Consider the following 27,829-nt stretch of genomic DNA (forward strand, 5'->3'; position numbering starts at 1 on the left):
CTTTCTCACAGCACATGTGCTTTTTCACCTCATGTTCTTCTTGCATCACAATGGGTATCCCATAGGCAGCCAAGGTCAGCCTCCCCCTCTGCCTACTCAGGTCCTTGTCTCATCCCATCACAAAGAATGACAGATAGTGACCCCCCCCAAAGACCAGAGCCCACTGTCCCTCTGACATGGGGAAGATTTCCACAACTTAAAGAACCATAGTAGTTTTATTGAAGTAAGACATTGTGAAAGTGAAACTTATCAAAGCAGGACTTAAAGCAAAAAGCTGCTCTTTACTTTTTCTCCCCACTCAGGGCCTACTGAATGTATCCTACCTATCAATGACACTCAGCTGTTTTTACTGGAAATTGCCCCATACGTGCACACCTTCACAATTACATGCCCCATAACACCTACACAGTCTGCATAAGTACTATTAAAGCTCATTTCCTAATGTCCTCATACTCATTTCCAATGAACTTTCTCCTTCACCCAGATTCTTTCTGCAATAAAGCAGCTTTCCCAACTTTCCCCGGATTCCTCCCGTGCACATCTTCTTCGCTTGCTGTATTTCCCAGTTGCCACTCTCCAGACCTCTGCACTAAGCTTGTACTCAACAGCAGCAAGAGCTGCCACTGATACATGCTACCAAGTGCTAATGTGTGGATTCTGGAAGTGATTCAGATCTGCTGCTACTTAGGCAGCTTGCCTAGCAATCACCTTCACTATTCTGCCTCTGCCATGAAAACTACGCTGAAATTCTGAAATATAGATTGTCACTGGGAAGCAGACTTTAGTCAGGAGCCTTTATTTGAAAATAACTTCTTATTTTAAATTCTTCTAGTAAGTTTTACACATTGGCAGTTCAAATTAAAAGTTTTGTGCAGTCGGATGAAGAAAAAAGTGACAAAAGCATGAAAGACTGGTTAGTAAGGGAGTATGGTTGCTTACGGTTGTAGAGAAATGGTTTGAACCTGCTGGGTCTAGGGTGAAGTTATGGGATGTTTCTTGAGCTTTGCTTAACCCACATGATGAGACATACAGAGCCAGTGATTAACTAGTGGAAATCACAGAAAATGCTGAAGCAAAATAGCTTCAGTACTGGCACAGGTTCCCCAAGAAGGCTGTGGACTTCCAATCCCTGCAGGCTGGACAGTGCTTTGAGCAACCCAAGCTGGTGGAAGGTGTCCCATGCCATGACAGGGGCATTGGAACTACATCATCTTTAAGCTCCCTTACAAACCATCCTATAGATTCTATCATAAAACCCCTCTAATTCACCACAGCCTTGACAACTTCCCCTGCTTTCTCAGTCAAGTTGAAGAAGACTTGCAAGAACACATACAATTTTCATTGGTATTATCCTTAACTTGATCAAATGCTAAGAGGTCAATTGTTTCCAGCACAAACTTGTGTCAGCAGCTGGTAATTCTCATACAGTAAAGGGCTTCTTAAGTAGTCTCAAAATAGTTTGAATTTTTCTTTGCAGTCATGGAGAGCAGAGGAAATTCAATGCAGTCATCATGGCAGCATTTTTCCTAAATGTATTTAGAGGGCACCAGTGAAAAATCCTTTGTATTAACATGTCTGGAGTTTATTCGTGTCTCTTCATAGAGCAGTATTCTAATTTATTTTGTCTCCTGCATTCCCACATAACAGTGTTTCCTGATCCATAACCTATTAACTGATCACTGGTATTGTAATCTTGCCACAATACTGTTACTCTACAAATAAATTATTTGCGTGGACTGAAGACCCCATGCTTTTTCCTATGCACAAGTTAATATGGTTTGCTAATACAAATGTGCTGAATTCTGCCTGTCACCTCCAAAATGCTGTATAATCAAGGTGACTAACTTTGAATCTACAGCAAAGCAGTTGGGAGTCTATGATTCTGATGGGTTCCCTTCTAACTCAGCGTAATCAGTGATTCTGTGATCAGCGAGAACCTCAGTGCAATTAGAACAGTGATGTTCCAGAAGAGCTAATGCCATGGACAAAATGACACCAGGAGATAAATTTTATCCAAAGATAATCCAGTTCACAGACACATTAAGTACAGATCTGCTGAAAAAATACAAAGTTTGAATGACAAGGCATTAATTTCTTAATTAAAATTACAATTTGAGTATTCTTTAAACCTTTCCTCCCTAATTGTCTGAAGTAATTCTGAAGCTTATGTTTCACAGAACTGTTCTAAATTAGTGTCCTCTTTGCAATTTAAAACCATAGAAGTGGAGACAGGTTATAGATCACTGTACAAATGAAACAAAACAGAATATAAACTTTTTCAGCTTCCTTGTGGTTTTTTGCTACAAATATGCAGCACACTTTTCATTTGGATATTCAGAAGAAAACCACCAAAGGATTCAAGACTGTACCTATATGTTAGATTATTATTAGCAATGCATTCCTAAGACCTCATTCAGGAGCAAATTATTTTAGATATAAGATTCAAATATGTTTATAACGTCTTTTCCTAAATCCTTGATTTCTTTGTGAATAGTTTTATCCAGACTTTACATTGGAAAGACAACCAGAGGACTCAAAAATGTGCTTTACCTTTAATTACAGCTTATAATGAATACCAATATGATAGTGAATCACATATAATACACTGGAAATTGTGTTCCAAATCAATCATCTATGTTTTTCTCTAACCAGCTGGCAATTTTGATTAGTAGTTTTCTCCTTTCAATATTTTCAAGTTTTGCAGATTCAAGTAGCATAGTAATAGCCTCTCTCTCATCCTCTTCCAAAGTAGCATTATAAAAAACCTGCAACTGAAGAAATAAACATGAGCTTAGTTCACAAATAACTTGCAGCAAGCAACTGTGTGCCTGACAGATGCTTTAGACAGAAGTGCACAGAAAAGGGGCAGATGACAGAGACTAAAGAGGGGGTGGGGCAAGGGTACTGATTTGCACTAATGTGGGAAACTCCTTACATATCAAGAATGTGCCCTTTTCCTGTTCCTCTAAAAATCCTTTCAAATGCAGCCAACTTCACTGGTACTGGTGGTACCACACTGTCTAGGACTAGTTGGGTAGAAGAATCCTCTTGTGCTGCCTGTTCTACAATCACAGAACAAGAAATCTTTCTCATCAGTCTTAATAGCCAAAAGACAAGAAAGGAGTGAAGAATAGTAAATAAATATTTGAGGGAAGCAGTGATTGAACAATATAAGGGATTAAACAGATATCAGTATGACAACCAAACAGGCCAGCTGCCCGAATGTTGGTACATTTTCAGTAGGTATCATGGCAGAGGTTGTCTCTACAGACAGATTTCGTAGAGAAAAATGAGACAGTTTTGATAGAATTTTTGGGGACTCTGCTTGAAACGTAGAGGTTTCATGTTTAAAGAACATGTTTTTGTTCTTTAAAGAATAAAAACTTGTATTTACAAACTGGCCATGAAGTTGAGATTAGATGCTTCTCTGGTTTACCTCTTGGATCTGTACATCTGTTTTAACAAATCTTCCCATGGCTTTTAGTACATCATGCAGTAATTCATGCCCATATCTGTAAAATTGAGATAAAGGTCCTTCAAATAGCACATTAGCAAATATACTAAATTTCATCTAATTTGAAAATACTTACACTATTTAGTGATTATTTACTATGCTGCAAATACCAACTAAGCTGAAGTTTGCAACTATGGACTCTTCCCCTTTTAAAGAACTACCATTAATATTCAATTTAGACATTTGAGCTGCATGAAATACAATAATAACCCTTCAATTTCATTTCCTAGAAGGATCTGGTATTTGTACTTTGGTAATATGAATTCTTTGCATGAAACAGATAATCTCTCTGAGGCCATACAGCCAAACTGAGCTAAAAAGACTAACTAGTGTCTAACAAACTGGTGCTCCTGTTGCTATCTTGAGGGTGGCATATAAATAAATACTTGCACTATTCTTTTAGTTGGAAACTAAGGGGGCAATTTTCCAACAAATTTCTCATAAATTTAAAACACAGAAAAGCTCTGTAAAAGAACAAGTTGATATTACACACATCTGCTACAACTTGCCTTTTCTAGTGCTAGCAATAATTTATACATTTGAATGCTCCTAAATGGCTGACTTTGCTTCTAGATCACAATAACCTCCTCTGCCATCAAAAGCAGCTGGAATCTGTCAGCAGCCTGCTGCTTTTCACAATTGCCAAGGAGAGAGGGAGTCTTCAAACAGACATCAAAAATACTTGCTTTGCTCAAAATAGGTAGCCCAAGCTCACTGGCAGTTTACCTACAGCAGTGCGGGTAGGCTGGCAATAGGTTTGAGAGTTAAGTCAGGGAATAACACTGTGTTTGGTCCTAGCAGCTCTTCATACTCTCTTTGGAAAAGAAGTGAGAATTTTACTTCAGCATTTTACACGCACAATTTACAGCATTTACACCCACTTGTAAAATCCTAGTTGATAAACCCACTTCTAGAGTCAGAATTCCCAGGAGTACTTAAAAGTACAGAAACAGTTATGAACAGACCAATTTTTAAAGTCTTCTGTGTTTGATGAGCTATTCTTTGGCATTAAAGCCTGATCAGAGTTAAATCTTCTGAAAACTCTGTTCTGCATATTAATTGAATCAGTCATTACAAATAGCTTTCTCTGGAAGGAAAATCTGCAACTGAATTTTACAGCTCAAACATAAAGATAGAGGAAGAAGCCAAAGAGCCACAGAAATTAAAGGAAGCCCAAACTTGTTGCTTACCCTTGACTTAAAATTGGCCAATTTTCCGTAACAAATTCCCAGGCTATATGGTGCCCAATATCCTTAGTCACTACATGTGAGATTATGACTGAAGTACAATTGGAAGAAAATAATGTGTCACTGAGTCCATATTGCAAGTATCTGTTAGAAAAGCAGGAAAGAAATTAACCTATCACTTGCTGGTTTATAACAGAAATATACAATATTGCAATCTGGAAATACAATCCAGTTCACAAAAATTCCTACCTCAACAAATATCAGCATGTGGAAGGTTATACCAAAGTTGGTGTCACTCTGAGCTGTGTATTCAGCTCGAGTTTTGTCCTCAACATTTGTTCTTGCACACTGACTTCTTCACTTCTTAGTAAAGTGAGGGTGTAGAATATCAAATGGACACTGATGTGTCTCTTATCTTTGCACCAGAAAGACAACTGCTCCTACCAGACAAGCTTGTGGAAAGGCAGACTGCTTTTCACCTTCAGGCAATTCACATCACTGTGACTCAGATGAAGCCTACAGAGTGTGCCAGCAGTGAGACACTTTTATACAAAAACGACCTGTTTATAAGGTCCCCTACAGCAAGACTCAGTTAGAAGATTTTTCATGAGGACTAAGGCAGGATTTCAGAAGTGTCTTCTAATGATGTCAGTGACAGTGAATGCCTGAACATCTTGAAAAGTAATTATTCTCTTTGTTGCCTCAATGTTTTACCTTGATGTTCCTACTTCCAAATGAATCCTTTTAGTTATTTTCTCATAGGGTCTTCCAGGCAGCTACTTTATGGGTAGAGTAGTTGAGATGGGTTTCTCCCCTTTGCATGCTACCACTATGCTTAACATAATGGACATAATTGTGAGGGCCAGGGAAAGCATATCTTAACATTCTTCACCCCAAAACACTCCCTGGGTGACATTTCAAAAAAATTGATTGGTTTGTCAGCTACTGAAGTACATGGAGGAAGAAGCTCATCACAACTCCCTGATTTATCAGGGAATGGTGCTAGCCTGTTCCAAGAACAAGGCAATAGCATCATAGGAAATTAGTATAGTTGGTTGGGCATCTCTTTGCAACGTTTCTTGTCTTATTCTCAATCATATTTTTCTGTCTTCCCAAATGACCACCACTACAGCAGGTGGCTGGAAAGACTAAAATGTTACTTCCACACCTTTAGACCCATGGAGTTTATGTGAATGTTTGGATGATATTTCTTTAGAGCATCACTGCCAAAATTCCATGCCTTAACAAATGCTTTAGGTAATACAAACATGACTGATTAAAGAATTTAACATCTTTTTACTGACAAAAATACAAATGCCAGTAAAAGAAAATAAACACAGTGTTTCAAACTATGTTCTGGAAACTTTTGGACAAGACTCTTCAATATATGTCTTAACTTTTTGGTTGGCCCACATGGAGTCAGGACTTAAGACCTTATGACCCACATGTTGTATTTGCAGAAGGATTGTTTATTTGTGTTTCTTGCATTTTTCATACTTGCTGCCTAACAAAACTCTTTAAAACTTTACCAATGGTTGACAAGATACATGCTTCTGCGGCAGGCAAACCTCTACCAGCTTTGCACAGTATTTTTGTTCTTATTATTTACTGTTGTATTGCAATTTACTTCTACATACACAAAGATATACTTTAATCAAGGTCACCTGTAAAGTAACCATGACTCTTTGGCACAGCTCATGGCATAAAGTAGGATGTCTTCATCTTCCTCAATGGAGTTGGTATGGTTGTACATTTCCCATGCAAAATTCCATTCTTTATCACTTCCCACTGCAACACCATAGCAGCAGATTGTTCTTCTAATTAAAAAGGGGATTCTGCAAGGCAAAATACAATTTAAAGGTACTGTACTGTTGTAGAGGCAAACCCTGTTAATGCGTAACTGAAATAAAATGTTTATTTACAGTTAAAAGATACACAACAATGCACATATAAAATAGGAGTGTAAATAAGGATAGGAAATCTGATTATTTTATTTATGATTTAAGCATTTAAAAAACATGCAGTTTAAAGGAAACCAAAAACCCCAGCATTTTTAGAGCAATTGGACCAGACTATTTTGTGTACATACAGTGTCAATGCCACTGTTCCCCATCACAGCCTAGGAAATGGATCACATCATTAAAGGGTGTACAAATGCATATATGCATCATCCCAGACAAGCCTTTTCTGAGTTTCTTCCGTGAATGCACCCAATAGGAAAAGTAATTTGCACCACAGAAGGAAACAGAAGGGACAGTTTTCCATGCAACAGGCAGCCTCCTATTACTCCCACCCCAGGGAAGAGTCCTCAACATGGCAGTGAATTTCATAACAGAAACTAAATGCAAACATTACCAGTATAATGCTCCATATGCAAAGGCTGAACAGGAAATTTTTCCTGTAGCAATGCTGTGTCCCTGACATTAAGACATTGTAAACACTTTTCAGTGATAGCAGTATTCTACTATGCAGGCTATCTGAAAAAAGTTTCAACTAATGGTATTTTGTACTAATTCCCTACAGAAGAATGGATGCCGTTGCTGTAAGCAAAACATTTGACTTCCCTATGTCATACTGTTAGTCTGCTTATTATTACATTAAGCCAAGGTTGTAAGTCAAGGTGTAAAAATTACCCTCTCTTTGATTAGGGGATAAACTTAGAAAAACAGCTAAGTTTCTGGTCAGAAAAGCCATTCTTCAGGTCCAAAACTGGAAACAGCAAATTCAAATTTAAATACAATTTGAGAAAAATTCCTGAGTTTCAGCAGACTATCCTAGAGAAAGTGAGGATGATGCCAACAGAATTAGTCAGTCAGGAGGAAGGATAAATGACATCAATCTTTAGAGTACAAGGTAGAGAAAAGGAAGTTATAAATTTTGGAAACAAAAAACTAGTAGGAAAGAGCTAGAGAATTGGGTATTTTACATGACAGACATCACGGTTAGTGAACAGGCAAGATGCAGGGATTTTGGTAGTTCTGTTGCAGATGGGGTATTTTGCTGTCATACTAACAGAAAGTGTGGGCATGTTCTATATTTACTTTAAGAAATAGTTTGGATTCATTTACCTAGATATTTGCTGGGACATAAGGGATTTACCACCAAGAATGACATGTAGAGTAGTTATGTCAGGCTAAAGTATTGCCCTGTGAGGAATCCTTCTCTAACAGATCTGAGTTACAGGGTCTAGTAATTCGTTTAATAATCTTTTCATAATGTTGCAGTAAGAGGTCATTGTAAGGTGACAACAGGGTAAGGCTATTTTGGCCAAATACAGCTATTTATTTTACTACTGCTGCTCCAGTAGTTGCAAGAAAATGTTCATTAATAAGTGTAAAGTTGTGTGTGAATAGACAAGTTCTGTGTATCATTTGGCTGCAGCTCTGATGTGCAACATTTGAGGCAGGTTGGATGGGTAGCCTACTATGGGGCAATGGTTTGCTGGCTGGTGACATCTGTGGTGGCCCTGAAGTGGTTTATGTTGTGTAGCTCCCATAGGGTGTCCAGTATGGTCCAAAAAGGGACTTTGGAGCTTGAGGTTATATTAAGTGAGGGGTGTGACTTATTCATCTTGATGTTTTTCCTGGCTGTGTGATTTGAGATTACTGGCCTGCCAGGATCTCTCATTTCTGGATCTTGGGGAAGATGCAAAAAGCTGCTGGAAAGCAGGGCAGGTTATTTTACATTGTTGTTTTGGAACCAGAAATAACATGGTGATTTCTTAACTTTTGAGAGTAGCAGCAGTATATGTGAACCTTTAGTAAAAAAGTAAAATGGACTGAAATACTGTCCCTCCCCCAAGGCTAGTTTCCTTCTTTCAAAAGACAAGCCAGTAACAGCATCTAAGAGAATACATTTATTTAGTAAGCTTCACTACACTCCTGTAATGAAAAAAGAGTAAAACTGAGAAACTGGCTGGGGATTACAGCTCTAGTTGTTTCCACAAAACAGATAAAAATGCACTGTATTAAGTCCAGTTATGTTCTGCCAGGAAAAATTTGGAAATGTTCAGCTGAAAGTTGATAATTCAATCTGAAACAGAAATGCATTACTTCATTCCACAGATGTGAGAATCCTTCTGGGTTCCACCTGTGGCAAAACAGCTGTTATGAATTTGCTCTCAGCATGGAGAATGTAAGAGCATCTGAAGGGATTTGTCTGTGAAATACAGGTCAAAAGTGTATTGTGCTTGTTTCCTTTCCTACCTAGCACATGTAAAATCTCTTCATTAACTGCATGGGAACAGTGATCTGTCACTTGAAACCTAAGAAGTGTCCTACCTTCTGTGGGGTTTTCTCCTTAAAACATGATCATTTTTTCACGTAACCAAATTCAGAGTTTCATTTTTTCCACACATATAGCCCAGTAAAATCCATTTGAACTTTTCTCTGTGCCAAGAAGGACATCAAAAGTAATATTCTTCATCAAATTCAAAACCCAGTCAGCTAATATATTTCACAGACTTTTCAGCTATTCAGGTCAAACAAGGTATGTTGTATTCCATCACCTCAAATGTTATTAGTAGGGAAAGATGACTGTTTTGAAAACAGACTGACAATTCAGCATATTATTATTGCTTTTAGTGTGGAATTGCAAGAAAATTCTCTCTAGAATGGAACAAAATATATGTAGGCTATTTAAACTTTTCAGTCTAACTGCAAAACTCAGTTTGGCTTTTATGAGTATGATCACTATGAAGCTATTTTAGAAAACTCAAATATAATAGTACAAGTTCAGTTTATGTAGCCAACTACATGTACCAATATATCTCAAATAAAACCAAAATATTTATCACAACTACAACAAATAAAAATAAACTTTAAATATTCACTCACCAGTGCCAACTCTATTTGACTATTGCATAGAAAGACATCAAAAGAAAGAGGGAGGAAAAGAGAATAAGAATTTCAATACATTGTAAATTTTTTTAATGATGCAATGGTTGAATACAGAAAGTCTCTTCCTGGTAGCGTCCAGAGTCCATTCTCACAGACCAGACTCCTGACCACTAGGCTCCAGTACCAGCATAAGGACTGACAGCTGCTCCCAGCACCTCTTTATGTGAACACAGAACATGCAAGGCTCTTTGATGGGCTCACCATGGGCAGATGGCTGTATCATGCAAACATCACTTCACTCAGTATTGTTAAGAGAAGCTTAAAAGCTGAGTTGGTGTGTGTGAAAACCCCCAGGCTGTACTACAGCAAAAGGACTGGGCCATGTGGGATATTAGCAATCATAGGAGGTTCACCTGTTACATGGCTAACCAGCTTTTGGTCTTGATGGCAAAATCTGCTTCCTCCAGCCTGTGAAGTCTATGTAAAAAGCAGCAATTATGAAACCATAATAAAGCTGGGATTTGGGGAAGAGGAGGAGGTTGGGCAGACATAGTTGTCTTAAATTCTGCCATTCTTTTGAGAAATAAGAGCAGTGTACAGAGGCATTTCTCATTCTGCCTCCCCCTTGTAACAGCCTTTTAACTTTCCATCTCCCTTAGACATGCACACCTCTAAGAGCAGATCACCATTCTTACTTGTACTCAGGGTTGTCCCTCCACTTAGCATACAGTTCAGATGACAGGTCCAAACAGTCTTGGAGGCCCAGCCAGCACGCTGTTGCCAAGAGTTTTTCCAAATACACTCTTGAAGGGAAGTTAAAACAGTTAGAATGAAAGATATGCATACCACATTTGGAGTACTTGATCTGTGCCTGACCACCACAGTTTCAGAACATGATGCCATTAACCCAAAAGAACCTCAGTTACTAAGAACAAATAAGTTTTAATAACATAATTAAACAAACAATAATGGTCCTGAGACATTAATATTAGTGGATATTTGTGAGGCAACCAATGTACTATCTTTTTTGTAAGTTTTTTGTGTGGTTTATATCCCTCTTGGAAGTTTTAAGGTACTGATTGTGTCTAGTCCAAATCATTCTAATGTTTAAGCCTTTGGCTGCAGTGGCCTTGCAAAATGAAGTATTTTTAAGTTTTAGTAATTGACTCAAAAATCATATCTTGATTTCATTGCTGTCAGTTTTTCTTCAACTAGGAGCAGCCTGTTGAGCCTGTTCTCTGACAAACGAGAGCTACCACTATGATCCTTAAATTATCATCCTTTATGCTTCTATCCTGATACTGCAGTTGCACTGGAGGTGTCGTCATAAAGAATACACACTTTAAGGGCAGTAAAATCACAATTCAGTTACATTCACATTAGTTAGAGAATTATTCCTGTGTCTTGTATTTAAATTTACATGAGAAAGCTGCAACATATCAAATCCAGTCACACCAGAAAAAACTCTTAAGAAAAGATACTTACTGAGCAAAATAGTCATCTTCCAAAGCATCAGCATTTTGACGAATAAAACCTGCATAATAATGGTATATTGGCAACATTCTCTTTAAAAGGTATTTCTTTTAAAAGAAGGGAAAGAAAAATTACTTTAATTTAGATGCAAGTTTTTATTTTCCTTATTTACTCAGATTTATCCTAAACATTTATCACAATTAATGTCCTGAAAACACAGAACATTAAATTTAACTGAGTCTAAAATGCAGTATACCTGTACTTCAAATCAAACTGGCACATTACCATTTCACATCACTAGGACATTTGAACTTACTATAAAAGACAACAAATTCTCAGAGAAACAGGAAAAAACCCTTCTCAATAGGAAATACTTTGTTCTTCTCACTTATTTTAAGATACCTTTATTTTTTAGAGCTTAAGAGAACTAATACTGTGGGATTGTACTTCAAACGTAAGTGGAATCTTCAAATAGATGTCAAGGAAATAAATGTGACAGTAGTATCTCAGGTGAGTCAAATATGGGAGAGAATAATTTCATTTAATATCTAAACACTGTTCCTTTCTCTCCATGAAAGTGAATGGAAAGCACAGACCAAAAATACACCACATACCTTTTATACATAACAGTGTTGGTCTTTTCACTTACTACTGACTGACAGTTCTGTTTTCCAAATTCACCATTTCAAAAAAACAAGGATGAAGCTTACTGTAAAGAATGTGAATGTATTTCTTCTTTTCAATAAGAAACAGCTCAAGATTCAATGAGACTTATCTATTGACTAATATAACGTACCTCCTCCTATTTAAAAAAAATCAAAACTTGATAAAGTCATGCAAAAGGAATGACAAACACTGTGACTCATCATAGCCACCACTACATTATTGAGAATTTAAAAAGCATTAATTTTAGACTGATGTATTTGCATAGTCTAATATCTTTGGTAACTATCAAAATGGTCATACCTTTAAAAGTGGATATACTTCATGGTTCTTCAGTGTACTTTCTAAATTGTCAGGTATTAGATTTAACAATACCACATTCCATATGAAGAGCTCATCTTCTCTGGCAAGGTATTTAGTTAGTTCAAGTGCTGTTTCAATTGGAACATATCCAAAGCTATGTAAAACAAAAAAAAACAAAACAAAACAAAAACCCCACACATTTTAGCATACTCATTCACATTTACCACCTACCACATATATTTATTTATGGAACAGGCAGTAAAACATCAGGATACTGTGTGGAAAGTAACCTAGAAAAGACACTGGAAAAAATAAAAGAAATATAAATGAATGGTGATTTTAGGACCTGAACTCTTGAAACATCTATTAAGGAGCACTGTGCTGCTATCAAAGCAATAGGCCAGTCATGGCAGTAAGCATGGCAGTATGCACACTGTATCTGCTTGTGTCTGCAGGATATGGTACAAATACATTGATAGCATGTGTCTGTCCCCCTGGAACAAAATTAAGAAGAAAAGCACTGTTTTAATTATAATACAACTTTTTTTTTTATTGTGAAACAACTTATTTTCATTACATGTTCTTTTGTGGAATATTGTAAAAGTCAAACCATTCAATTCACATGCACACTATTTGTAGAATTAATTACTTCATCATGGCATTTCTGTCCCTCAGTGTGGAATAAGCATGGAATTCATTTTTTCACAACAAAATTCCAATTCAAGCCCCTCTCCTCCAGAAAAAAATATTTTTGGTGTACTTATATAGCGCCGCAGTTCTGTACTTCACAGTTACATTCCTTGTTAGCTACTAGTTTTGAGCTCTCTTATGAAAAAGGACATTTTTGTGGGAGGAGAAATAGGAATTTTTACTTCCTCCTGTCAGAGGTAGTTCCACAGGCCCTGAAGCAGGGCAGTGTGCTTTGGCCACCTCATTCCTGAGGTCCCTCATTGTAGGGATCATAGGTGTCTGATGCTTTTGTTACCTCCGGTACATGTGAGGCACAGACACACTTAATGCTTCTCAGCTCCCCACAACACTGCTGACCTCTTTAGCACCACAGACCTAACAACCAAATCATGACTCAGCAAAAGAAATTAAAGCGGTTTTGAGAGATGCAGTACAGCACAGGTGAGATAGCCCAGAATAAATGAAGGAAGATTCAGAATCTTCATTTGGAATATTTTGTCCATTAAATACAGGTTAATCCCTAAAGAACTCATGGCAGTGCCACTATTTAAAGTAATTTCCTTGGAGCTGGAACAAAAGAAATTTTTACTCACTTAGCACTGACAAAAGAAGGGATTAAATATCTCCCCCACCATTTTGTCAAAGCAGTTTCTCTTTGAAGGCACACATGGGTAGAAACGAAGGAAGCAGAACTAGAAATCTTGAGTGCAATCATATTGTTTAATCAATTTCTGTAACATACTGGAAACATACTTACTCTGCCAATGCAAAAACATCATCTATCAGCTGGAACCTGCTGACAGCGGGAATAGCCTGCAGAAAGCATTTGTGTTGTGTTAGTCAATATCAACATGTCATTAAGAATTTACAAAAAGCTTTGGGATGTTTCAGAAGGATCCCTAACAGGTTTTCTAAATCAAAACAGCCTACAAAACCTTGAGAAATGGATCCTGAATTTTAAACTGAAATTATTTATGTGCTTTAAGAGATATGTGCTATACACAGAGCTGCATAATATATATGGTATATAAACATATAACTACAGTACATTAACCAGAGAATTTAAAGACCCCTCTTACTTGTATCCTGTCATTGAAATTAAAACATGGAAATGCCACATTTCTTAAAAATATCCTAGTTATACAATTTTGGTACATTTTTTCCTTTTGAGGTTTAAATACAGAATCTGTACTTGGTGCAGAGCAGTGTGTTTATCACTACCATGAAATAAATGACCAAGGCACAGTCATGGGTGTATCTCTGCTTACATGCATGTATCTCATGCTCTTGTGGCAGGACTGCTGTCCTCCTTGTCTCCTCCCTGTTCCACGCCCCTGCAGTTTGGTCACTGCTTCAGCAAACATTCCCTCTGACAGCTAGAAGCATAAAGCAGTGCAGAAATGCTGAAAGCACACAGAAGTCAGGTGGCTTGTGCTGACACCCACCACGCAGGAATGTGAGGCTGGATGGAAGCTGCATGTTCTTGTTCCACCTCTTGATACCAAGAAATATTATATACAGCATGATCTCAAGGAACAGATGGTTTTGCACAACTGCTACCAAGAATACTTCCCACCAGGAAGCATTACCGCAAAGGGCAGATGGTTTGACCACAGTGCCACCCAAGACACTTCGCACAATTGTGGTTAATAAGGCATAGAATGCACCCTGATTTTGTACATGACTGAGGATTGTGAGAATTTGATGCAAAACTGTAGCACAGATCGATGTGTCCCACAGATCCCTTCCCAGAAGGGATGCTTTATGGTAAGATTTGCATCCTTGGCCATGCCAAATGTTTTCACTCAAGAAATTAGGCTTGTGATTGCAGTCCTATTGTTAGTGCTATCCATAGTTGTTCTGCAGTTAATGCACTTGTCACTATCAATCCAAAATAACTACTTTGTTGTCTTTAATAACCCATGCTACTTGTGAACCTGTCTTGTTTGAATGTGACCAAACCTATAGTTAATAGATTATTCCTGCACCTCTGGTCTGGCCCAGTTACAATTTTGCAACTATATATGGTGCCAAAAAATGGCTCCAAGTCAGCACACACCAAACATCTTGAAGATGTAGAATTGCCCTGAAAGAAAGAAGCTTAGAAGAAATGAAGCCATTGTGCTGTAGGAAGGTTTAATGTGCTCTGATCAGCCTTGTGTCCAGACTCTCTAGAGAAAACTTGCACTGATTACTATTAGGTAAAAAGGTTAAATTTTCTCACTTTTGTTACCAAAACCAATAAGCTGACATTATTACTGCAGCCTCTGACTCACTGTAAGATTAGGCAACACTGAAACCATGCAACCCCATATAGAGTCACATTTGTTCTGTAACCACTTCCACCTTCAGTTCAGCCGTGGCAAGTCAAAGGTGGGATGAAATCTATTCTAAATCAGTGTCTACAGAGGACTGAAAGAGCTCAAATAGAATTGATTGGAACTTCTAGGAAAATTTTCCAAAAAAATCTAAAACAAAACAAAACAAAACAAAACAAAACAAAAAAAAAAAAACAAAACCAAAACAAAATAAAACAAACAAACAAAAAAAAAAAAAAAAAAAAAAAAAAAAAAAAGAAATCCACAAAACCCCAACCAACCAACCAAAAAACCCCCCAAAAAAAAGTCAGTGGATTTTTTTTTTTTTTTTTTAATTCCATAGGCAGAAACATTGTGGTTTGACAAAACATGGAAATAAACTTTCTCACAAATTTTCCTTCTTCATGATTACTTTATACCAGCTAAGGCTCAAATCCTGCATTCATACTGAAAGCTCCTTGAGCCAGATTTAAAGACAGCAGAAGAGCCACAAGCTAGTAACACAAATTTGAAGACAAAATATAATATAAAGGTTTTTTTCATGTTTATTTGAAACTGTTCAGGCCTGTCATCTTCCACACTACAAAAAGCCAGTGACTTTAGTGGTGCAATGGTGGGTTTGTCATTATTCCAAGTTTTCATCAATGTGATTCCAGGTAAAAACTGCATGAAAAAATATATGGAAAGACTCTGCTCATAAGCTTGAGAAAACAAAAATGATCTTACCTTTGGATCATTTTCAAGCAACCATGCTAATCTCTTCAAGTTTAATTGGTCATAATTCACTCTGTAGTATCCACTTAAATTTACATTTAGTAAGATCCAGTCATATTCTGACTTTGATACTTGCATTTCAGGAAACATCTCTGTAAAGTGACATTAGAATGTATCATTTTGTTTTCCATGCACTGCTTCTTTTGAATTTACAAACAATGAACTTCATGCTCCTCTGAGATATGAGACACAAGTTTGAGACTGGACTCAAAAAGAATCCCCCAAAAGCTCAGTGGACTTGAGATCTCTGCTCTGCACAGCAGGATGACTTCAACAAGCCAATGATTCCTCAGGTACTGAGCACCTTGGGATTCTAAGGAGTAGGCTGAATATCCACTTTGCTCCAGCCCTGTAGCTCAAAGGCAGCTGTGAGAGTTCAGAAAGTTTATCCTGAGAATAAACTCTCAGGATAAGGAGAAATAGCCTCCCACACCTGTTGTAGGGCAAGGACTCACAGCACACCTGCTGCTCCCAGCTCCAAAACACAGTGCTCAGCACCTCACAGAAGAACTGACCACCTACCAGTATTCAGATAAATGCAGATCAAGGAAAAAAACCAAAACCTGTTAAGTTTAACCAAGAGACAATTAATTGAAAATGCTTATTTTAAGGACTATAGTCCCATAGTCCTTTTGAGTTACATCACTCACTAGCAGCTTCCTCCTGCAGTCCATCTCACTACTTATTTATATGTTCTTGCCAGATTGACTGCTCCTGAGAGCGTACTTTGCTTTAAGGAGCCAGTGCAGCCTTGAAGGCTCTAAGCTGCCTCATCAGAAGAGTATTCTCTTTTCACATCCTGATTTGAAAAGGCAAACTCTGTTAGGACAGTAAGTCAATACTGATGAGTAATCTACACCCATCAGTGCTTTACTCTGAACAGAGGACTCAGACTCCAGTGTTTAGACAGAACAAGTTCTGCAAGATTCACCCTGTGTTCAGAGGAATATACATACATTTTTTCTTATTTGCCTGTCTGTATACAGTTGAATTAATGATCACTCAAGCTATCTTACTGCCTAAAAAAGAGAGGAAGTAACTTTTAACCCCTGCAAACAGAGGGTGGAGAGCTGCAATACGCACAGCATATTGAAGATTTGCTCTTAAGCATTCCACTGCATTAATCTCTGTATTATCTTTTAACTCATCTAAAACCTGATGCATGCCTGACTTGCCAAAGCAAAATGATTACCCCATTTTAATGATTATACTAATTCTTTCTCAAAAAAAGAAAAAAAGCTATTGGAAAGCACTGAGTTCAGAAAAAACTGAATTTTTAGTTTGATTGGAGATGCCCAAAAAATCACTTTCTATTATAAAACTTTAAAACTTGAATAATCCTACTATTTTGATAATTTTAAATTTAATTTGCATAAACAAATTAAATGTAGTTGAAAACTTTAAATTTTTGTTATTACAGATATTAATGTGTAACAATAATTGGGTCACTTCCCAAAGCCAGTGTTATTTTTTTCAGTCTTCTATCTACTACTTGAGCTGATAATTTTCTGGTATTTCACAGCTGAGATCCTGTCTGTATTCAAAAGTTGTCATTAACCTCAATAAGATCTGTTGGGGGAAGAATATTACAGAAGCATGAGGACCTAAATGTTTGGATTTGTGTAAAAAACTGTAAAATCAAAATTTCTGTGGAAATCTCTACCCATAAAATGTGTTGTACCATATTATTAAAATCTCAAGCTTACACTGAATTTTGATGCAGCATAGAAAAGAACATTATATCGACCTAACTGAAAATCTACCACTATTTTTTGACACAAAATCATTACAATAGATAAACAGAGACATTTCTGTATTGAAGTTTTATCTCCCTATTCAATTCAAATATATCCTACTTTTAAAAAAGACTTCGGAGTGTCTCATCACTTCAGTTTTAGAATGTGCAAACAAATACATTACTTACTGTTGCTTTTATCTAGCCAGGTTAAGGGTTGTGATGATCCATTTCTCATCCAAGAAATAGGAACAATCCAGGTGTTACTTAATAAATAAAAGGATATTATTAAAATTCTTATATTTAAAAAACCCTCTTAGCTGATGCTAAACTACAGTGCAGGTTAGTTCCATTTTACAAGAATCTCCATCTACCTTCTATCCTCTCTGATGCATGCAACCTCATCAGATAACGGTACTTCTGCTGGATCAGCATTTATCTTCTCCAAAAGGGAGCTTTAGCATGGCTTTAAAAAGGCACTCATATCAAGAATATTGTTCAGTGCTAGGTATTTCAATACCATTGTCTTTCTATGCTGTCTTTCCTTCTCCAGGCAATAATTTTATTCTCCTCACTTATTACACTTCATCCTATTTCTGGAGACGTTAAAGCTACTTTTCAGAAAGATACCTACCAAAAAAAGGTCCCAGGAAAGCAATACAACTGTCTTTCCAACAACTCTAATTTCTTTCTGAGGGAATGTAAAACTCCTTTCTGGTAAAAGAATTAATGCTTCAAATGCCTAAAAAATTCTGTAATACAGGTCCTGGGCCTTCTTACATTCACATGATAATTTGTGCTTTCTAACTGTACAGGACTTCACATTTGTGACTTGGAATGCCTTATCTGAGATAACAAGAATATTGAATGGATTAATGCTTTACATTCCTGGAGATTTAGTTCCTGGAGATTGGGAGCAAAGGAAACCCTGTGGCTCTTGTCAAAATTCCTTTTGTCTGTTTGTATTACCAGCAATAATTTCCAAGAAAAAACTGGTTTGGATTTTGCTCTCCTTTACACTTTTTCCTCTCATGACAACTCATCTCATGGGCTCCATCCATGCACCCCAAAACTCATGTCAACTGCTTCTTCATAAATGCTCAAACCCTAACCAGGAGTTTCCAAAATGGGTGACAAAAAGCAGCTACTTCTATCATCATTTTCAGACATCTAAATACGTTTTCAAAAGCCCCGGGCACTTAGCAAGGCTCATTGACAAGAACTTAAAACTGTTGTTCAGATACCAACACTTTTCTGAAAAATGGGTCATTTATTTAAGTATTTAAATGCAACCCTTCTATCCTTGTCAGGCAGAAGAGATTGAGAATGTGTGCACTGGAAAGAAGCTAAGCATGGTGCATCCAGGTCCCCAGTCTGTGGACCTTAGGGATGAGGAAAGAAGAAAATGCCAGGCAAAAATCCTCCCTGCAACATGCTCATCACCAATGTCTGATTAGTATGTGGCCGGAAAAGTAACTATTCCAGAGGAAAGCAACTTTTAGGAAAAACAAGCAGAATTTGCAGAACTATTGCAAACTCCAGCAAAATCTCAAACAGATTTAACTTGACTGCTTGTCACAAGAAAAAAACATAAATTAAAAAATCAGATGGTCAAAACATGTTGTTGTAACTGAAGCATTTCCTGTAAAAAACGGGATATAAACATACAATAAAAACACAAGCTAAACATACTTGTAAGAATCAGTACTCTTTCTATTGTTTTTATTAAAAAATTGTTCCTGTCTGATTGTTCCAGTTGTTAGATTTAATGTTAAAACTGGAAACCCATTTTGGCATGTCCAGGAATCCATTATTTGCTTTACAGGTGCTGGCAACTGAACTTCATCCTGTGCATCTACGACCTGAAAGAGAAAGACAAATTAGAAATATTTATGATGAACAGGTATTTACTGATATTGCTTCAGTGAATCTCTGGGAGTGTTCCTAATGCAGTAGAGAAAATAATGCTTAGCAGCTTGCTGGTCTTTGGCTCATGCAAAAAATCAATGTAACATATTCCAAGGAACCTTTCTGACATCCTAATAAAGACATAATACAGGCATAAGCCTTTTTCAGTAATTATGAAATGCTGAGATGACATTTTTCATTCTACAACCTGCTGCTAATTTTTCCCTTTTTAGTGTTAATATACTTACACATCTCTATGGCTATGATAGACTTGACTAGTTAATTTCATTCAAATAGAAGTGATGGAACACAAATATTTTTAAGTGGCATAATAAACAAACTGAATTAGTGAAGACAAATTGGGAAAGACATTAAGCAGGAGTCCAAAGTAGTGTGAATTGGTACAGTCTTCACTGGCTTAAAATATATCTGAATTGCATATCTGAAATTCTAGCCCTCCCATTCTTAAGACAGAGTCTGAAACACAACAGAAGCCTTCTTTAGAGGACCAGAAAGGTGGATTTTTAAAAAATAACCTAACATTAGCATTTTTTTTCTTCATCAGATCTCTGCCAAAACCATTGAAAGGTGAAATGCTGAGCTACTGCCCTGGCTATAGACTCAGCTGATGTGTGACATACCAGCATCTTTGATCATCAAGCCCAAGGCATCACACACTCTGATCTAGCAAAACCCAAGCTCCGGAACAATATGCTATGTGACTTCATGTAGGCTTATGTAATTACCATGGAACACAAAACTTTGCCTGGTCCTGATTTCCTATCTCATCTCATCTCTCTACTCCTTGTACTCAGTCTCACTGATCTCAGGTGCAGCAAAGCAACCAAATAAACACTTGAAAAGATATTAGCTGGGAGAACCGGCAAAGCAAATTTTATGCAGGAGAAAGACTGCACTACAGATAGCCACATTCCAATGCAGTCTTCTACAAACAGTTTATGCCTTAAATTTGGATTGTGCCAAACACCAGGGAAAGAATACTAGAGACATAATATGAGTACCATCTGGATGTGAGTCCACAGATCATCTTGATTAGCATTTGAGAAGGAAAATTCTTTCAGATACGACTGTGAGGAAACAAAGAGAAGCATCAGAAGTCATGGAGGTTCAATGAAAACCATTAGCAAGGCAAGCAATTTGTATAACTGGCATTTTCAAACATATAAATCAAGACAAGGAGGTTGTTTTTTTAAACTTACAGTAAGTGCCTTGATGAACAACTTTTCAGTCAGGAAACCAGAAAGCATCCAGGTTATAGAAGCCCCCTAGAGTACAAAATAAAAAATATGAGAAAAAATGAATTATTTTTGCAATTACTGTTGCAATATTTTTTCAAATATTCCAGAGATGCTAGTTGGTCTACACCCACACTTCATATTTCACAGAGGCTAAAAATGTTTTCACCTCTTCCTTCATAGCCAAGTAGTTTTGCAATACCCAATAAATTTGTGTGTGCAGCTGAAACATGTTTTGCATGACAAAGTAGTTTTGTTCAACAGTTCCTCCCAAATCTACCTTGTAATGTTAGCTTAGAATCTGCAAGAAATGGGAAAAAAATTCTGGTTTTTTACCTTGCTGTATGTGATGTTGTCAAACAGAGACATTAAAGAAAATGATCCTTTGATCTTGTCTTCACTCTCTGACAGTGATCGAGCTATTTTACTGTCTTCCCTTAAGACAGGTTGTACAACATGAGCATAAAAGATTTTATCCTGCAAGAAGAAGACAAATCTTGTCATGTGAGATAAACAGAAGAAACTAATTCTCTGGAGAGAATGAGGAGTATGGAATTAGCATTGTTATGAATAATTTGTCTATAAGCAAGCTCCCCAACTCCCTAGCTTTCTACTGAAGAACAAGAGACCACATACCTGATCCTGACATTTTCTACATGCAGCATCAGTGATCAGTGAAAATATTACAACTTCAAAGTACTGTGGGCTTGGGCCTGACAGTCACAGTGTAATCCTCAGGCAAAAATAAGTCAACTATATTAAACAGCAAATGAACAAATACTGAAAACTGAAAGCCTGTATTTAATTTACTTCTGTTATGAATATGGCAGCTTTTTCCTCCTAAACTCCCCATTTCTTTTGCTGCAACTCTGAGCAATAACCTAAAACCTAAGCTACTGAAGGTACCAGGGTTTAGTGATGTGGCATTGCTGCTGTCACCCCGTGAAAAATAGGGAAGGAAAGTGGCTCCTCAGAAAATGTCTCCTGAGTAATTGTCACCTACCACAGTCAACAGCTCAGAGAAGGGACTGGAGCACCACTCCTGTAAGAACAGGCTAAGAGAGCTGGAACTGCTCAGCCTGAGGAAGAGAGGGCTCAGAGGGATCTCGCCAGTGTATGTACCTGAAGGGAAGCTGAGCAGAGGACAGAGCCAGGCTTTTCCAGTGGTGCCTAGTGACAGGACCAGAGGCAATGGGCACACACTAAAACACAGGAGGTTCTCTCTGAACACCAGGAACAGCTTTTTCACTGTGAAGGTGACTGAGTATTTCCACAGGTTGCACTAAGAGGATCTGGAACCTCCATCCTTGGAGATAATTCAAAAGCTGTCTGGACACAGTCTTGGGCAATTGGATCTTGTGTGGCCCTGCTTGTGCAGGGAGGCTGGATAAGATAACCTCCACATGTGCCTTCTAACCTCAGCCGTTCTGTGACTCTGTGAGCATTTACAACTCACAAAACCTTGCAAGAGAGGCCTATATTCTTACATCTGTGTGATTAATTCTACATTCCCAAGGCACATTACCTAACTGCAATGTATCAAACCGAATTATTGCCCAGTATTAAAATTTACTTTATGGACACAAATAACAACTACTGATTTTCAGAAAGGCAATCTTCTAAATTAATGTTTAAATTAAAAAGAAGTCAATAATTTATTTCCAATTTAAAATCTGGGGCTTTTATACCTTTCAGTGGTATTAAGACACTTCATTGCAGAGAATAAAGTGAGCTGTTGTTGAAGTTCAAAAAAGAAGATAGGCATATCCCATGACCTAGAAATCCTCCTGACAGAAATTTTTTTGCATGCCTTTATTTGTTTTTAATCAAACATGTAATTAAAGCTTTGGTGAATGTGAAAAGGAAATTGACAAATAGTGTTTCAACTTAGCCAAATAAAAAGCACCCTGGAGCAATTGCCCAGATTTAAGGCCCTTCCTTCCTTCAGAAGCTGATAGCATTACGAACAGACATTTAAGTGCGCCTCATATCATGACAGCAATTACCAGCCCCTATCCATCTGTCTCTCAGTTTAACAATGGATGGAGTCTTCTAATATGCTATGGGATTTATACTTATTCCCATTTGGGCAGAATGGGAAGGAATTTTACCCTTGCTGTTGGATTAGCTATGTGCATTGTATTTGTCTTATCTACAACCAGACATCCAGGGACCCAGTGGGGTAAGCAGACTCAAAATGACCCAGCCTAATCTCTGCCTGGTAAAGATACCTGAGGACTGGGATAATTAGAAAAGAGCATGGCAGGTGAGGAAGAAAACTATCAGCTACAACAGGATCCAGGAGAGAAATCTGGGTTTGCTGCATGACAGATCTAGGGCCAAACACCCACTCATTGCCATTGCAGGATCCCAGCTGTCCACCTGTCCTTTGCATCAGCTGTAGAGGGCTGGATATGATCACGGTGCCCTCACAGATGAAGACCTACAGGGAAAGAATCAAGACCTACTGGTCTTTCCCCCAGGAGTAAAGTTTATAATAGCACAGTTTAATTAACTCCCATCTCCCACACCTTCCTTTCCTTTGTACATGATGGAACTTTGCTAGTGAGTGTTGGCACTTACCAGTGAAAGCTTGGGTTCAACAAAGGTAGCTCCCAGGTACTCAAAGTAAGATGCCAGGCCCTCGTTAAGCCACAGATCATTCCACCAGTTCATTGTAACCAGATTTCCAAACCACTTAAATTGAAAGAAAAAATATCTCAAAATCTCCTTGGAGTGCTGTTTTCCAGTTTTTGCAGGTTAAACACACATAAACAGGCTGAAGTAACTTTATTTAATGTCTACATGTAAATTGAATAAAATGCTGAACATTCCTTCAGGTAGTGAAAATTCAGTAGAAAAAGTTGTACTTTAGAAAAAGTCAGAGGTTCAGGGCAGTAATTTTTAAATTAATTAATCGACAATTTCATACCATGAGGGTCAATCTCAGTGTATTATGTCATTCATATAGAATATTTCATTTTAAAGACTTCTCAATATAAGTTAAATTTCTAAAATATCATACCAGGCTATTATTAAAAGTAGGGCATTTATCAAGAAATTACAAAATCATCTTTCCATGCTCTTAACAAAGAGAAATTGTCAAAGGAATGATACACAAAACTGGGGAAATAACCATTTCCAAAACCAGCAAACTCCTCTCGTGCCAAGTACAAATATTCCAAAACAGCTGCTATGTACTCATATCTGGCATTTAATACTTAACAAAAAACTGATCCTTTCTGGATTTATATTTTATTTGCTAATACTTAAAACCAGAACTACAAGTTTATTGTAAAATGGATTTTAGTTAACCATTGATATTTATTTCATTGCCCTGCAGTAAAAACACTCTTCTCATGTGAAGGTCTGCAAAGTTACAGACCTTGTCAGAAAGGCATAAAAGGGCATTAGCCAAGTTAAGCTTTTTTTGCTAATTTTACTGACTAAGTGCAAATAGTTGTTGCTCTGGCAAATAACAGGAAATTAAACATTGTCAATAAGGAAGTGCAAGTGTATTATCATTCCAAATAAAGTAAGAAAGAATTCAGAAATCTCTATGAAAGCTGGGCAAAGATCCAGGCCAAAGTATTTTCACGTTAATTCTGTTCTATTGTACTATGGGCTATGTCTTACAGAAAAACAAATACCCTTTGCAGTATGTACATACACTGCCACTACAAAAGAATACTGATGAACTCAGTATGAGTGTTGTAACAAAATGGTAAATTTATTGTATGTAGAGTACTGTCATCCCTACATCCCTGAAGTATCTTCTCTCATAGCATTCAAGTACTGTGTAAGAAAAAAATCAAGTATCCCATTAACAGTTTTGTATCAATGAGTCTTGTACAATCAGTATGCAGTCTGTAAGATGACAGAACCTACTTTTAACATTGCTTTATCAGCAGAATGTATGATCAAATAGGTTTTCAGTTCTCTAGTGCTCACACACACCCTCTACTGCCAAGTGATTCTTTTGCTTCTATTAATCAGTAACTGCATCATCATCAACTGTGAGGAAACAATGTCACAGGCAAATACATGTATAGAATTTTTTACCACATGCCTGGTGTCCTAGTTCATGTGACACAACTAAGGCAATCATTGCCTTCCTGCTTGTGAATTTATCACTTGGGAGGTTCATCAATGATGCTTCTTGGAAAATCATTAGTCCCCAGTTTTCCATACCACCTGCTCCAAAATCAGGCAGTGCAACCAGATCTAAATTGATTCAAACAAACACACACACACACAAAAAGTTATCTTAAACATTTTCATAAATAAAATGCTCATAATTTTAATGCTCACAGTGGCTCAGCACCCCACTGAAGGATAATACATGGTAGTGCTTCTTTGTGGCATTACAGCAAAACTTGCAAATGATCACTGAAATTTCTTCTTGTCATGCTTTTCACCTATGATGCCATTCTTTCAGGAAGCCACATAATTAATTCCCTCAAAGCCCAGATCTGTACTGTATTTTCTACCTACAAATGTTCTGAATTAAAATGGAGGTTAGAAGAGAATATATGTTCACTGGTGGCTGTCAGAAATTTTTCTCTGGGAGTTTCTCCTGTATTTGGGTAGGGTAATAATTACCTTTTTTTCAGACTAGCAACTGATAAAAAAGAAGTCTTGCTCTTTCAGCTCTGTAAGAAGAGGTATCTTTTCCACTCTTGTTTGAAAGGTGCCTTAGAAACATAATCTCTTTATATACACAGCAAGATTGTCACCCCTGTACTGCCCCTTCTGCCTTATGCGCAGGGATTACTTTTCAAATGTGAGAGCTGGACAAAACATCAGGGTCTCAAGGAAAGATACACTGTTTAAACTGAGCAGCAAAAATCAAAATTTGGAAAAGGTGTACAGAACATTTAGAAGCAGCTGACCACAAGAAAGTTGCAGTCCAAAAGCAAGGCAATTAATGCAAGCAAGGTGCTGAATCCCATTACAGATAGGCTGCATCTCAACTGAGATTATTGCCTCTATCTTACAGCAAAAGTATTTCACTGTTGGTGAGGTAGCCCTTATCCAGCCTTGGGGCAGGAGACCTAACTTACAATGGCATTAAAATCAGGTGTACAGAAACCATTAAAGATGCCTGGGTTTAAATGTGTTCATTCTTAATTTCACATTTGGAGTTTGCAATAGAAATCTCTGGCATTTACAAGGAGGCACTCTTGATTGGTCTAATTTTACTATTTTTTTAAGTGAAACTTCAAAGAAAGATACTGGGAAATCCAGTGGATATTGCATGGCATTACAGTGGAGATTGTAATGGTATTACAGCCCTCTCTGAAACTGAAATCATGCCTAGCAGGAAGTCTACAACACTGTTTCTCTACTTCTGTTGTGTAATAGTTTTATGCTAATGAATGAATGTATCGACATTGCTGCTAAACACAAGAACACAAGCATGAAACAGAATAATCTACACCCCTTGACTAGCTTGTAAGATTACTAAAACAAGAAAATTTGAAGAGTGTAGACTGCATATATTGCATTTTCCAAAAGAAGTGAAGTGAGTAATTCTACAAGTTATGAGAAATATACTGGGAGATAATAAATTCACACATATTAAAATTTATTTATTTCAAGTGCCAAAATACAGATTTGACAAATCCACAAACTATCCAGTCAAGAAAAGACAGAAATTCCTTTCTCCCAGTACTGCAATCCTCTAAAATAATTGGCAGGTCCAGAATTAATTTTAGATAAGAACTGTTTACTGTCTTCTCAATATTCTACCCATTTACCCATAATATTAATGCTGAAACCCTTAAGAATCCAAGTACAAGTAGCTAACAAACTCTACAGTGAAACTACATGGTGTCATCGGGTTTTTTTCACTGAAGTTTGACTGAACCAACTTACCCAATGTCCATCTGAAGTAGAAACAATGTTTTCCTGCAGGGCTATCCTCCCTGTTTTTCTGGGGAGGAATGTGCAGGAGCACCCAAAGCAAGACAGGAAGATACTGAAGAAAGCAAGGAATGTTTGTGGGGACACAGGCTACATACAGGCAGCATGGATTTACTTCAAGGACATAGGAACTACAACATCCTTGCATTTTGTGATCTGTGATCCCAAAGACAGCCCATGTGACTGAACTACACCTTTCAACCCACTTTGTTGTCCAACCTGCCCCTTTTTTTAGGAAAATTGGCTTTAAAAGAATGAGTGGAATGCACAGGTAAGAGTGTTGAGTTACAGGTTAGTAAAAGCCATGAGACAGAAAGGAGAATTCAGTGATTTAAAATTTAGCGGGTTTATTCCATGAATGTGGTACTATAAAAGGAGGACCCTGGAAAAAAACCCCATAGCTTCTGTGAACATTACACCATCAGCAGCCATTTCTGATCCATATCAAAAAATAAGTCGTCTCACCTGTCTTTGGCAGAGGGTAGCTGACATTAAGTATGTCTTCCAGAAATGAAAATATCGGGCCTGTGATATTTAAAGCATAGTCAACATACCCATTTTTAACTGCCTCCTTCCGGGCCCAAATACGTATCTGCAATAAAACAAGGAAGAATTATTTTAAACAACCCTTAAATTTCATTTTCTTTCCTTCTCTTCTGTTGAAATGAAAAATGCTGACTGTCCACACCAGACCACGCAATGAAGCTTTTAATTAAAAAAAGTCCAGCTGAAGTTTTACTGGACTTAATGAAATGCAGCACAGACCTTGATCCTTCTAAAATCTAGGAGAGTTCCAGTACTTCAAAAGGACAAAGATTTGAATACAACTATACATTGCAGGAACAAATAAAATCATAGCTTTTATTTTCTTAAGTGGAAAACACTGTAAAACTATTTAGAATTACATGTCTTAAACCAATGTGTTCCACTGAGTGTGTCTGGGTGACAAGCTTGTGTTTAGCCACCTGAAGAGAGAGAAATAGATGTCCAGATAGTGTTTGCAGTCCTAACATGCACATGTTCTCTCTTCCTGAACTTTTTCCAAGACCACTAGCCTCCATGTTGCATCCTGGATTTTAGGTTCAGATTTGGGGTTCTGGTCTCTGTTAGCTTACCGGTTCCATGTATCCTCGTGCATCCCCTGTGTTATCCCCCGCCACGGAAGTTAGCCCCAGGTTGCCTGCCATTGGGTTTTCTCCCCTGCCACTCCTGTGACCACTCCCCCGTCTGGTCCCTGGCAGTTCC

At 37.5% G+C, this 27,829-nt stretch overlaps 1 protein-coding gene across 1 annotated transcript in view; it reads right to left on the reverse strand.

The window, feature by feature from the left end:
- Window positions 1-1,993: 1,993 nt before the first annotated feature.
- The window catches only part of LVRN (laeverin), a 35,194-nt gene continuing 9,358 nt past the window's right edge, over window positions 1,994-27,829 (reverse strand). The window contains exons 4-20 of the mRNA XM_053931793.1: window positions 27,050-27,176; window positions 24,729-24,883; window positions 23,243-23,356; window positions 20,996-21,136; window positions 20,624-20,689; window positions 20,426-20,491; window positions 19,188-19,357; window positions 17,685-17,761; window positions 15,713-15,852; window positions 13,426-13,481; window positions 11,979-12,132; window positions 11,025-11,119; window positions 10,235-10,342; window positions 6,366-6,536; window positions 4,705-4,845; window positions 3,437-3,512; window positions 1,994-2,771 (exon numbers count right to left, since the gene is read on the reverse strand). Of these exons, the coding sequence (XP_053787768.1) occupies window positions 2,625-2,771; window positions 3,437-3,512; window positions 4,705-4,845; window positions 6,366-6,536; window positions 10,235-10,342; window positions 11,025-11,119; window positions 11,979-12,132; window positions 13,426-13,481; window positions 15,713-15,852; window positions 17,685-17,761; window positions 19,188-19,357; window positions 20,426-20,491; window positions 20,624-20,689; window positions 20,996-21,136; window positions 23,243-23,356; window positions 24,729-24,883; window positions 27,050-27,176 (2,004 nt within the window). The 3' untranslated portion in view covers window positions 1,994-2,624. The remainder of the gene's footprint in view (window positions 2,772-3,436; window positions 3,513-4,704; window positions 4,846-6,365; window positions 6,537-10,234; window positions 10,343-11,024; window positions 11,120-11,978; window positions 12,133-13,425; window positions 13,482-15,712; window positions 15,853-17,684; window positions 17,762-19,187; window positions 19,358-20,425; window positions 20,492-20,623; window positions 20,690-20,995; window positions 21,137-23,242; window positions 23,357-24,728; window positions 24,884-27,049; window positions 27,177-27,829) is intronic.

This window comes from Vidua chalybeata, chromosome Z (genome assembly GCF_026979565.1).
Source record: "Vidua chalybeata isolate OUT-0048 chromosome Z, bVidCha1 merged haplotype, whole genome shotgun sequence".
Classification (NCBI taxonomy): domain Eukaryota; kingdom Metazoa; phylum Chordata; class Aves; order Passeriformes; family Viduidae; genus Vidua; species Vidua chalybeata.